The sequence below is a fragment of the Coptis chinensis genome, chromosome 9, assembly GCF_015680905.1.
Source record: "Coptis chinensis isolate HL-2020 chromosome 9, ASM1568090v1, whole genome shotgun sequence".
Lineage (NCBI taxonomy): Eukaryota > Viridiplantae > Streptophyta > Magnoliopsida > Ranunculales > Ranunculaceae > Coptis > Coptis chinensis.
The window spans coordinates 51,990,702-52,003,130 of NC_141464.1; the positions used below are offsets into that span (position 1 = coordinate 51,990,702).

General features: G+C 38.3%; 1 protein-coding gene across 1 annotated transcript; it reads right to left on the reverse strand.

Moving 5' to 3' along the window:
* Positions 1-1,390: 1,390 nt before the first annotated feature.
* LOC147476589 (triose phosphate/phosphate translocator, chloroplastic-like) lies at positions 1,391-5,750 on the reverse strand. Its single transcript, XM_086585775.1, has 11 exons — positions 5,521-5,750; positions 4,639-5,079; positions 4,455-4,482; positions 4,073-4,172; positions 3,890-3,985; positions 3,005-3,117; positions 2,824-2,901; positions 2,456-2,572; positions 2,097-2,175; positions 1,892-1,992; positions 1,391-1,566 (listed from the first exon to the last, which is right to left on the reverse strand). Exons 1-11 carry the CDS (start codon positions 5,748-5,750, stop codon positions 1,549-1,551), a joined length of 1,401 nt encoding a protein of 466 aa, XP_086441901.1. The 3' UTR covers positions 1,391-1,548.
* Between the last annotated feature and the right edge of the window lie 6,679 nt (positions 5,751-12,429).

Here is a 12,429-nt window from a genome sequence, read left to right on the forward strand (position 1 = left end):
CAGTTGAATGAGAGCTCAGTCAAAGATGCCAGACACACCTGAATTTCCCGAAGATATAGTTCACAGTAAACAAAGTTTCACCCTAACAAACAGAGAAACGCTTAGCTTCTAAAGAAAAACCCACTTGTTGCCAAGACAAATAGATACTCTTAGGTTTTAGTGCAATTACTAAAATGCATTTGGATAACATTCTTAAGTATTAAGCATGTCTTTACACATACTCATAGTCCGACTACAGTATAGTTACTGCCGTAGAGTTCCACCATGTTCAGGAAGGATCATGTACGCCAAGGACACCAGAAATATTGAACCTTGATCGAAGAAAGGCATGCTGACTACTGACTTCCAGGCCCCTATTCTTACTAGAGGGGACACCAAATGCCTTTGTCCTTGAGTGAGTGCAGAGCTTTTGTTTTTTTATATGTTGTCAAAGAGTTGAAGAATAAGAATAGAGGACAGTTACGAAAAATATGTCACTATAGATTGCAATGTTTTTTGGCATGATAAAAAGCAAACAACATCGTGGCTCACTAGTAAACCAATTAAGATTTTAAAACTTCAAGTGAGAGGAGACTAAGAGAGGAGTAGAACATTGTGTTGGAGAATATTCTTGGTTTTGGAACACTAGACGTAAGAAATCACTCTTTAAGGATATGATTATGTATCTGATTTTAATGCAATCTTGTCAAAGCTTGTTATAGTATGACACAAAGTTTTCAGTCATTAATCGAAACCAACTTCGAACACTACAAAATCAATGGCGCTTTCTGAAATGGATAGATACCAGGATAGATAACAAAAAATTTCCAGCTTACCAATCACAACGGGGGCCAACGATAGCCACAATGAGAGGGGTATATATCCACTGTCCAAAATGATGCTTTGTGGCTTTGATTGCTTCAAGTAGTTAGATTTGTATGTTACAGACTTACAGCCTTGATTCATGAAATTATAGTTTTTGGATTCTTTAATTAGTTCATCAATTCAAAAAGTACATTTTGCTTCTTTAGTTGATTATATTATGTCGTTTGTATGTTCTGTCATATGGCCTCGTTGTGCTTTTTGTGAACTTGCATGCTGTAGTATTTAAGCCTTTGAGGGGAAGATGCTCGAAAGAATACATGGGGTATACATATAATCATGAACTTACGAGAAAACTGAAAAACAACCAAAATTTTACAGTAGAATGTCTAACGCAGGGGTATATACATATGCCAATAAACTTACTATTATGACAGAAAACTCAGCTCAAACTATGAAAAGAAAATAAGAATCAAGAACTGGTGGGTCAATCTGCAGCTTGAATGATAATGTTGACAATGTTCTATTCACAAACATGTTTCTAACACTGCCAAAACACTCTTATTAACTCCTGACAGTTAATGCATGATTAGAGATAAATACTGCGAGACCCTTATTTTCTGTCCGCATGGGAGTGTATTCCAAATCAAAGTAAGCAAAAATTACAAATAACTGTGAACCACAAAGATGAGATTCTGAAATTTACACCACAAAATGTTTCTCCGAATACATATAGCTCGTTTGCTCTCAGGTAGCTTTCTTTTGCTGCCACCATGAAAACAAAAAGTGTAAGTTAGATACCTGACCCAGTGACCTTTAGGTATGGAGTAAGTGACCAGTACCCTGAAATAGTATTCTGTTTATAGACAAATTAAAAAAATCTGTCCGGAGTTCAGGTATGTAATTCAATTATAATGGGAACTCAAAACCGGAGTACTGCCAAAGGCACTAAGAATCCAAGCATATACGGAGGATGTGTTGTTGATGGGAAGCTCATGAGGTAAACCAATAAAAAGGTTGATAAGTCAATTTCACCCTTTATAGGTCTTGGGGCACCTATATATGGAAGGAAACAAGTGTCAAGACTTACCCGCTTCTCTTCTTCTATCTTGGCCTTGAGGTATGAGTAGATTGCTACTCCAGCAATTGCAATGGCTGTTCCAATGCCTGTTTGTGTCGAAATCTTGTTGCCTGTACAAAGTTTAGGGTTAGCCTGTTCGGCACCTCGTTTGTGAAAATTGACGAATATCTGGGGATCAAGCAGAACCGAAACTGGAGAACCAAGCAAGAGAAACCTATCACAAACACACGTTTCAATACATTGCCAACTGCGTGAGTAAGAGGTGCCACTCTCTCGAGGGTGTTGGTTGCCAACTGAAACAGTCACGGGGGGAAAAAGGGGTTCATCGTTGAGATCATCATTCGAAGCAGATAATACAACATTATGCATCATGAGACTACTACGACAGAAGATAGTAATATCATCTTTCGGTACAGAGATATATATAAGTTTGTCATGGTTGCTTTCTAAATGGAAACTTAAATGTCCAGGTAAATATATTTGTCCTATCCCTTAAAATGAGGTTGCCAACATTACCACCATGTTATCAGTTCTTTTTACAATTGTGTTGCAGTATACTAGTAAGATAAATACCTGATTGTAAAGGTGGTAAAACATTCCAACCCAAAAAAGATCCGAAATGAACTTGGTCATACCAACTTTGGCTATTGCATCACTAATGCCATGTTTCATCAGTTGAGGTCCCTCCAACTGTAACATCAAAGCCAACAAGAATATTCGATCAGGAAAAATATCTCCATTATATAAGAGGAAGACATCCTTTGAACTAGGAAGTATCATTTGTAGTAGGAATAAGTACACATTAATTGTAAAACTTATGAAGAAAAGCTAAAACTTAATTAGGATGATAAATTAAGATCGTATCAAATGTGTATAGGCATATGTCTAATTCGTCAGCATATGAAAAAATCTGACACAGAGAATTGACTGAGGATACTCACAATGATAGCCGGTGGAATACAGACAATAAGAGCAATGATGGAAATGTAAGCATACAGATTGGTGCTATCCATATCAGTCTGCAACAAGTAAGTATCAGCAAATAAAATGAGAGCAAGTAAAGTCTAATTAGGTAATATAAAACATAAAACATAAAACAATACAAATCATATGGGAGATAACCATGGCTTTCTTTGAGTAGATACTCCTGTAAGTGAATGAAATATTTGAAATCATTGCGCTAATGAAGCCAAGCCAGTTGAATGAGAGCTCAGTCAAAGATGCCATAGACACACCTGAATTTCCCGAAGATACAGTTCATAGAAAAATAAGTAACCTTGCAGTTAATTTTTACCTATAACAAACTGAGAAATGCTTAGCTTCTAAAGAAAAAACCCAGTTGTTGCCAAGACAAAAATAGATACTCTCAGGTTTTAGTACAATTACTTAAAATGCATTTGAATAACATTCTTAGTATCAGGCATGTCTTCACACATACATATAGCCTGACTACAGAATAGTTACCACCGTAGAGTTAAACCACAAAGGTCAGGTCAGGAAGGATCATGTAGTTCCTCTACACCAAGGACACCAGAAATATCGAACCTTGATCGTAGGAAGGCATGACTGACAACCATGTCCCCATTCTTACTAGAAGGGACACCAAGTGCCCCTGTCCTTGAGGGAGTGCAGAGCTTTCGTTTTTTTTTTATGTTGTCAGAGAGTTGAAGAACGATGATAGATGACGCATACGAAAAATATGTTGGTATGGATTGCAATGTTTTTTGGCCTGATAAAAAGCTAACAACATTGTGGTTCACTAGTACACCGAGAAATATTTTAAAACTTCAAGTGAGAGGAGGGGAGTACAACATTGGTTTCGGAACACCAGACATAGAAATCGTTATAATTATCTATTTAGTTTCAATACAATCTTGTCAAAGCTCGTTATAGTATGACTCAAAATTTTCAGTCATGAATGGAAACAGACTTCGAGCACTAAAAAATCAATGGCGCTTTCTGAAATGTATAGATGCCAGGATAGATAACAAAAAGTTTCCAGCTTACCAATCACAACGGGGGCTAAAGATAGCCACAGTGAGAGGGGTATCTGCTGTCCAAGTATGAACTGAGATGCAGATGCATTGAAGAAGGGCTCCAAGGCTGCAATGAATTGAAGTCAACCTGAGGAAGTTTTCTGGAGAAAGGTAAATTTGATATATTTCCAATCATAAGTGTACATTTGCGTACATTTGATTGTATGAGTGAATGAAACTGCAACTGCAGCAAACGAGATGTTGCTAGTCACGTGACCCAATGCATGGCATACGGCAACAGGAATGAGCAATTTGAGTTAGTTTGTGTCCATGGGCTACATTCACAAAGGATGTTAAATGACATTGTGCACAATATATGAGAGTATAAATTGATGCAATATTCGTAATAGGGAGACTGAAGGACCTTGGGGGAAAGCCAAAAGCTATCACCGCTTTTTGAAAAATCTCATAGGCTAATAATAAACATTTCTTACTGCCAAACTCAAACAAATTTTCTAAACCCAACTTATGCGTCCATCAATATTCTACAAAATAACAATTTCTTCAACGTTAGAGTTAACTACAATCTCACTTACAACACGCTTTGGAAGTCCCACAGCCCAGCTGACCAAACAGTACAGCCAAATGAATCACAGATACTTTTTTTTTTGCTAAAGGGTAATTTTGTACTAAAGGTAAAAAGTTACTAGAAAATAAATTTAATGTTACATCATGTGTGGCGATGGATGGGGTTCCATTCTAGATTTCTTCTATGTAAACCTGTAGTAGGTTGCATTGGGGTTCTCTAGTGCTTGTATGAAGTCTGGTCTATGCGTCCACCATCTCTGGCCTCCACATGCAAGAGTACATCCTTCATTAGCACAAGAATCAGCTCCAAAGTTGGTTTCCCTCCATGTGCCTGTGATGTTCACCCAATTTAGTTGTGTTTTTAGTTTCTGCCATGTATTTCTGAACTTCCAATGCACCTTGTTCGACTGAAAGGCATAAACAGTGGCTTGTGAGTCTGATTCTATCCATATGTTCTTCCATCCTTGCTCAACTGCTCTCCTTGTACCTTCTATAATGTCGTGACATTCTACCATGTAACTAGTCTCCACACCTAAACCCCCAATTCCAGCAACACAAACAACACCCAGATAGTTCCTTGCCACAACTCCCCAACCAACAATGTATGGATTCCCTCTTGATGCGCCATCCGTGCTAATTTTCATAATGCCCATGAGTGGTAGAAACCAATAGCATTCTAATATCTGGGAGGCTCTTGATAATCTGGGTTCTATGTTTAATTTCAACAACAAAATAGTGTCAGAACTAGACATTGTACCTTTCGTCCACTTGTGTGCCCTTCTCAAGGCAGTGTTTATGTTCTTACAAATAAGATTGAAGTTTGCTTGCTTTCCTTCATACACCATTTTGTTTATGTTTTTCCATATATAGACTAAACATGTTACCGAAGCTACTGCCCACAAATCCTTCTTCATAGAGCTGCATGTTGAACATGCCTATAAGAGATCTTGTTGGTTCATAATTGGTTGTTGCTATTGGAAGGTGATTGAAAGGGACTCCCAACATTTCTTTGCGAACTCACATTCATACAAAATATGGATTTGTGATTCGCAATGTTGTAGGCAAACTGCACACCTTGACGCAATCTTAAATGTCATGGCCTGTAATCTGTCATCTGTATGCATAGTACCTCCAAAAAAATTCCAGCTAATTGCTACAGTTCGTGGATGCAAACTGGCTTTCCATAAGAATGGTGCCCAAACTGGTTTGGCCCCTTTTTGTCTCACCACTTCATAAGCTGTCGCTGCCGTAATCTTACCTGTTGGTGAATGCTCCCATAATATCTCATCATCCTTTGTCAGCATCTGGTTGTTGCATCAATTCATAATCAACACCGATTCTTTGCAAAATGATTACTAGTGGAGGTGGAAATGCCCATTGATTCTAGTGTATGCAGTCACTGAGTTTAGCATTGTAGTTCAACCAAAATCTCTGATCAATTGGCAGCATGTCTTTGATTACTCCAACACCCAACCAATTATCAATCCATATATGAATACTTTTTCCATTGCCAATTATCCAGGATAAGTGTTGGTGAAGTTCTTTAAGTCCCCATTTAACTCCAAACCACATAGTTGAATGCCTTGTGGTACTCCATTCTCCTGATCTATTCTTATATTTTCCTTGCATGTAGTTTGCCCAATCTGAATCGCTCTTGACTATGCTCCAACTCATCTTCATGATCATCGACAGATTGATGTCCTTCAGCTTCCTTATTCCTATCCACCCTTCTTTTTTAGGCTTGCAAGTTTTCTGCCAAGATGTTGTAACTAGTTTCCTGCTTGACGGATTTCCATACCAAATAAAGTTTCTTTTGATGCTCTTTCACATTCTTTTATAATTGATGTAGGCCCACTTATATACAACCATATTGTGAATTGGCATGCTATTCAGAACATGTTGTGCCAGTACCACTCTTCCTTGAAAAGACAAAAGTGTAGCTTTCATTCTAATCTTATCTACCAACGGAGTTAAAACTGCTTTAGTAACTCTGCTTGTGTTCAAAGGTACACCAAGATATGTCTCTGGGAGCTTACCTTCTGTGATGCCTAGTAGTCCTTATATATCTCTCTTTCTATCATTTTCCATTTGGCTAAGAAACATCTTGTATTTTTCCTTGTTAATATACTGCCCAGCTGCTTCTTGGTATCGATGTCTATGATTTCCATCAAGGATCTAAGGTATCTCCTGTTTGCATACAGAATTAAAAAAAATCGTTTGCAAACATGAGGTGACTAAGCCGGACTAGAGTATTTGGGTTGTACCACCATTCTCTTAATCCTCTTATTCAAGACAAGCCATTCAATATTCTTGCTTAGACAATCTTCAACAAATGCAAATAAAAGGGGGGATAAAGGACCACCCCCCCCCCCTGCCTGAGCCCTCTCTCTGCCGAAAAGTATCCTCTGAGACCTCCATTAATCATAACTGATATCGAGCTATTGGCTAGTGCACCTTGTAGCCAATTGATCCAGGTGGAGTTGAAGCCAAATTGCTTTAATACCTCCCAAAGAAAATTCCAGTCGAAAGTATCAAAAGCTTGAGAATAATCAATCTTAATAGCTATGTTGCCACGATGTCTCTTCACCTTGAGCTCATTTATGAGTTCTGACACTAGTCCAATGGCTTCATGAGAGTTTCTATTGGTTATGAAACCATATTGTTCTTTTGAGATCACCTTTGAAGCTATTGGCGCAAGTCTAGATGCAAGAATCTTAGTGATAACTTTATAAGCAAACTTTGATAAGCATATAGGTCTATACCTTCCCAGGTGAGTGGCATTCCTCTCCTCAGGTATCAACACCAAGAAACTTACATTGAAGCTTTGAGGGACTCTGGACATTCTAAAGAAGTAGTTTACTGCCTTAGTAAAATCAGCTTCAATTATGCTCCAACATGTTTGAAAGAAATGGCCATCGAACCCATCTGGCCCAAGAGCATTATCGGGATTTAGAGAGTAAACCACTTGTTTGATCTCTTCTGGTGAAGGAAATCTGGTTAGCATCTGAGTGTCTTCTTCTGTGATTGTTTGTGGGATTTTCATTATAAGCTCCGGATCATTTATTAAACTTTCTCTTGTGAACTTCTCTTTGTAGTGTTGCACTATGTAGTCTGCAATATCATCTTGAGACGTAAAAATTTTACCATGTTGGTTGGTAATCTCCTTCATGTATGATCTTGCTTTCCTTATGTTGGCTAGAGTATGAAAAAACTGTGTGTTTCTATCCATTTTGTCTTCCCACTTAGCTCTTGATTTCTGTCTCCAAAATTGCTCCTCTTGTTCGAGAAGTTCCTCCACCATGATTTCTTGGTTCATAATCCCCATGGCTAGATCTTCATTACTTAGATCTTGCTCAAGTTGATTCTGCATATCTTCCAACTTCGATGTCTCCTCCTTTATTTTTGTTCCAATTTAAAGTGACCAAATGTGTTTTTGTTCCAGGATTTCAAGGCACCCTTTAACCTTTTAAGTTTTTGAGAGAGGTTAAATATTTGATTTCCATCCACCTGAGCTTGCCAATTCTCCTGAACAACGTCCATGAAGTTTGGGTGAGATGTCCACATGTTTAGATATCTGAAATGTGCATTTCTAGGTTTCAAGAGGTCTTCATGCCAACCTACAATAGGTGAGTGATCAGAGCATATCTGACACAAGACTTTGTATACCCATGTGGGAAAGAGTGTAGACCAGCTAGAGTTAAAAAGAGCTCAATCTATCTTCCTAAGATTCTTCTGGGACCTTTCTGCTTATTATACCATGTATACAAGTAGCCACTGTTAGGATCGGAGCTTCCACCAGCAAATTGTCATTAATGAATGTTCTAAATTCCTTCAATAGCTACTGTCGACAGACAAGCCCACCTTTCTTTTCTGATGGAGAGATATAGGAGTTAAAATCTCCTAAAATAAGAATAGGAAGGGTGTTACCCAAAATGATGCTTAGTTCAGCCCAAAGATTCCTTCTGTGTATGTAAAGTGAGCTTGCATGCACAAAGCAGATGATACAGCCTTGCACTTCTATTGTAATTTGCTGGTTAGAACTGCCAATAAGATGAAGGGTTGCAAAACAATTTTTCCAAAATACATAAAGACTGGGAATGTCAGTTCCATTATTATTGCTTGAGAAACTTGAACTAAACCCAAGGTTTTGAAAAAAAAACTTGTAGGGACGGAATTGGTTTTGGGTTCTGCAATTCCAACCAAGTCGGGATCCCATTTCTTTAGAAGGCTGGAGAGCCTATTTTGGCTTTTGGCATTAGCAATGCCTCTGATATTCCAAAAAAAACACCTCATTAAGAAAGGTGGTTCTTATTATTCATGGAACTTGGTTCCTATCTTGCTGGCCTTACTGCAGATCTTAACCTAGTCATAACAGTATTTGGGTTTCTCTTTACATGATGTGGGGTTGTTATGCTCTGCCTCTCTTGCTTGTCATGCTCTGTAAGTCTTGGTCTTCCTTTTCTCTTTTGTTGTATCCATTGCACTTCTTCAGGCTTAGAAGCTCCTTCTTCCAGTTCAGTGGCATCAACCCAACTTAAAGGATTTTCTGGGGTTTTCTGCTTGTCAAGAAGCTCAATTACCATATTAGCTTCAACATGGGCTTAGGAAAAATTAGGCAGATGTTTGAGATCCTTTTGGTGTAGAGCTTTCCTCCTCTTCAGTTCTAAGAGCAGAGAAATGATTGTTGGCCAGATTAGGCATTTGTGTAGTATCCACCACCAAATTGCCACCTTCTGCGATACCAATATCATTAGAATTATTATTGGCTTTGAGACCCTCATCTTCATTGTGAAATTCAACCTCTACATCTTCATTAGGGTCAACCCGTCCCCAGCTGGTTCGGCCTCAATACCATTTAAGGGCTCGATCTCGCTCTCCACTTCAATTTCTTTAACATATTCCTCTTCATTGTTTGCACTGATGCACTACTACATAAATGCTCATTCCCCACGGTAGGTCAAAGAGTATATCCCACGGTTTCACTAATAACAGTGGCTAATAGGCATTTGTCACGGTAAGAATAGCTTTTCTAATTTCGGTACAAGCAAATACCACTAGTCTCATAAAACAGTGGCATATAAAGTGCCATATACCACGGAAAGACTCAAAATCAGTTAATTTGTGCTTCGGTATTCATATATCCCACAGTTTCAACAAAAAAGGTGGCGAATGTTTTGCAAAATAGCCTGGATACCGTGGACAAAGGCAGCCTACCAAAACCCCGCACCCTACCTTCAAAAATGAAGAACAAGCTCTCTGCATCACTTGGTCTTCCACCTCCAAACCCGACTGCGCGCCTACCTTTAAAGTCTCACTAATTTCGACAACCTTTTCACTGATTTCAACGACACTCTCTTATCTCCTCCAAACAACAATATCACATTCTCTTCAATTTCCATTTCAATGGAACAAAAAATTTCTACCCCAAATCAAAAATTGGATTAACCCCCATGTTAAAGGGAGTCCAAAGATTCAAACTTTGATGAAAAACTTGACAACTTTTGAGAAAGCACTCATTGGTTCATCAACTCGGAGATATTTGCAGGGGACCTTTTCCCGGAAGGAAGAATGTTTACGGTTCAATGATGACATCTCTTCCAAGAGAAATTGGTGGTGCCCCTCCATATAGTTTTGTTGTTAGGACTGTCTCAAATAATAGGAAGCTTCAAGACCCTTCAAAAATGGCATTATTTTGGTGTAGAGTCGCCACGAGTAAATGGAATTGGTAGTACTTGAAGAAAATTAATTTAACAATCAATTTCATTTACACAAGACCATCTTGTTCATAGATTCTGATAGATTCTTGTATGGCAGGTATGACCCAACCATTCTGATAGATTCTGACGTGGCGGGTTGGGCAAGAGCATTCCAGAGTAGTGATATGGTTCGAAGTTCGGTACATTGCAATTACTTCTTCTTTCATTTGAAGAATCATAAGGAGATGTAGAGTGAAGTACATTTTAAATATCTCAAGCAATCATTGATGATTGATAGGTCTTCTTCCGAATCTTTTTCTTCTCTTCAATCCGCCCACAGCCCGGTCTTTTTCTTCCCTTTTTCTATTGATATTGCCCCTAGTCATCAACTTTTTAGAAAGAACTCGCGACTCGGCTTTCAACATTCATTTGCTCGTGCTTGAAAGCACTCTCCTATCTATTGTTGTTATCTACCTCGTGTCGTAAAACAGTTGATCAATCGAACCTCCCGAAGGGAGTGTGAGCCCGAGTCACCGGCGATTTCCCTCTAATCTTCGCCAACCGCTCCGTTTAGTTTTCCCTCTTGCTTAAAAATGGGGTTCGGGGCATGAGTTTCTGGCTCCTCAACCTCCATAATGATGTATCAAAATAGTAAAAATAAATCTAGCAAGAATCGTAATAACCCGAGAAATGTAGACATCCGGTTCATTAGCATTCACCCAAAGATATGAATTGTCGTCGATGTCGCGTCGATAGTCCTTTATCAATTAAGATTTGTGATGTAATTGTTATGAATTCTTGTTTTTCGTGTTGATGTTTGTCCGATGAAAATTAGAATCATATACTATTAGATATTGGTCTTTGCAAGTTAATAAATTAGGGGTGGTGGTGAATCTAATTCTATAGAAAGACCACTCTATGTCACACTAGACTTTCCATCACATTCAACCGTTGGACTTCAATTGTTCGGTTTTCATCACTTGTTAATATATGCTGATTTTGATTTAAGTATTGGTGATGATAGGATTAATTTAGCATTGTAAATCTGTTGGAATGCATTGATACCAAGTATTACTAAATCTTTAATCTGAGACTATATGAAAAACATGGAAAAGTAATTGATAAATCCTTAAAATATGCAGTTAAAGACTATGGTCTCGATGGACAGCCCCGATTCCCACGTGCCACTAGATGTAAGTCCATATCTCAATACTTGTCTTTTGTATCAACAATTGCAGGTTATTAATTGTTGTATTTCCAGAAGATTCGCTGCTTTCCATGGCCTCTCGATTCACTACATCTATAATGAGAGAAGTTGGTCCAAACACCGGGCGGAGAAGGGTTTCTCTTGGCTCAAGCTCTGCACTTTATGCTAGAGTTAGCACTGGGGATCTTGTTCTTCGACTTGGAGCTCATCAACCATCTGGTAACCTAACCATGTAGGTTGAGGAGGCGTATGAGTACAAAGAAAAAAGAGCATAAAAAATAAGCAAAACAACCCGAGATACAATCTGTCACCCGCTCTCTAAAAATGCAAGCGATCCGCCTTGTTTTTTTTTTCTTTTTCTTTTGCCCGGTGATATTGAACTTTTAGTGTTTGAATGTAGTGAAGAGATAACTGATTCATCAAAGGGGTCTGAATTTTTTACCCTTTAGCATAAATATTATCGTCATCTTTCATCTTTGTACTTTTTTTTCTTTAATAACCAATCCCCATATTTGAATTCTCACTTGTGGTCTTTGGATGTTCTCAACTCCTCTCCGACATGCAAGCTTTCAAGGTGAAGTATAAGTCTGAACCTTTTCTTTATTTTGGGCGTCCTAGGGTGCTTAGTTGCCTTGATGCTAGTTTGTGTATTTGTATAATGGTAGCAATATCTAAACTCACATGTTTTAAATATTGTGGGTTAAAATTTCCAAACCACAGGTGCATCTTAGAAGATTTTGTAAGATGGCATTCTCTTCCGGTTGGTAGAAGTGATCCAAAAGATGAAGCTCAAGATTCCTATCTTCGGATTCAATATCTAAAATAGGTCAACTAAGTAGTCGGATAAGAAGGAAGGTGAGGTGCTATCCTTTCCAGATGCATGCATCTTAGCTCTTTTGTTCATTATTTATCACTGAAAGAAATACTTGAATCCTTCCTAGTTTTACTTTCGTAGTAGTATATCTGAATCCTTCCTTCCTAGTGATCTCTTCCGAGGGCGAGCATCTGATTCATGCCCGGATGGAGGACAAGGTAAAAAAAAAGATTAGCTGATCAATCCGGCGATTTCTTTTAGTGTTT

Excerpts from the sequence above, each read along its gene's own strand:
- LOC147476589 (XM_086585775.1), bottom strand. The coding sequence starts at position 5,750 with ATGCTGACAAAGGATGATGAGATATTATGGGAGCATTCACCAACAGGT. Across the intron at positions 5,080-5,520 it reads ACATTTAAGATTGCGTCAAG|CACGGATGGCGCATCAAGAG; the intron begins GTGTGCAGTTTG and ends TATGAAAATTAG. Across the intron at positions 2,902-3,004 it reads TCTACTCAAAGAAAGCCATG|ACTGATATGGATAGCACCAA; the intron begins GTTATCTCCCAT and ends TACTTGTTGCAG.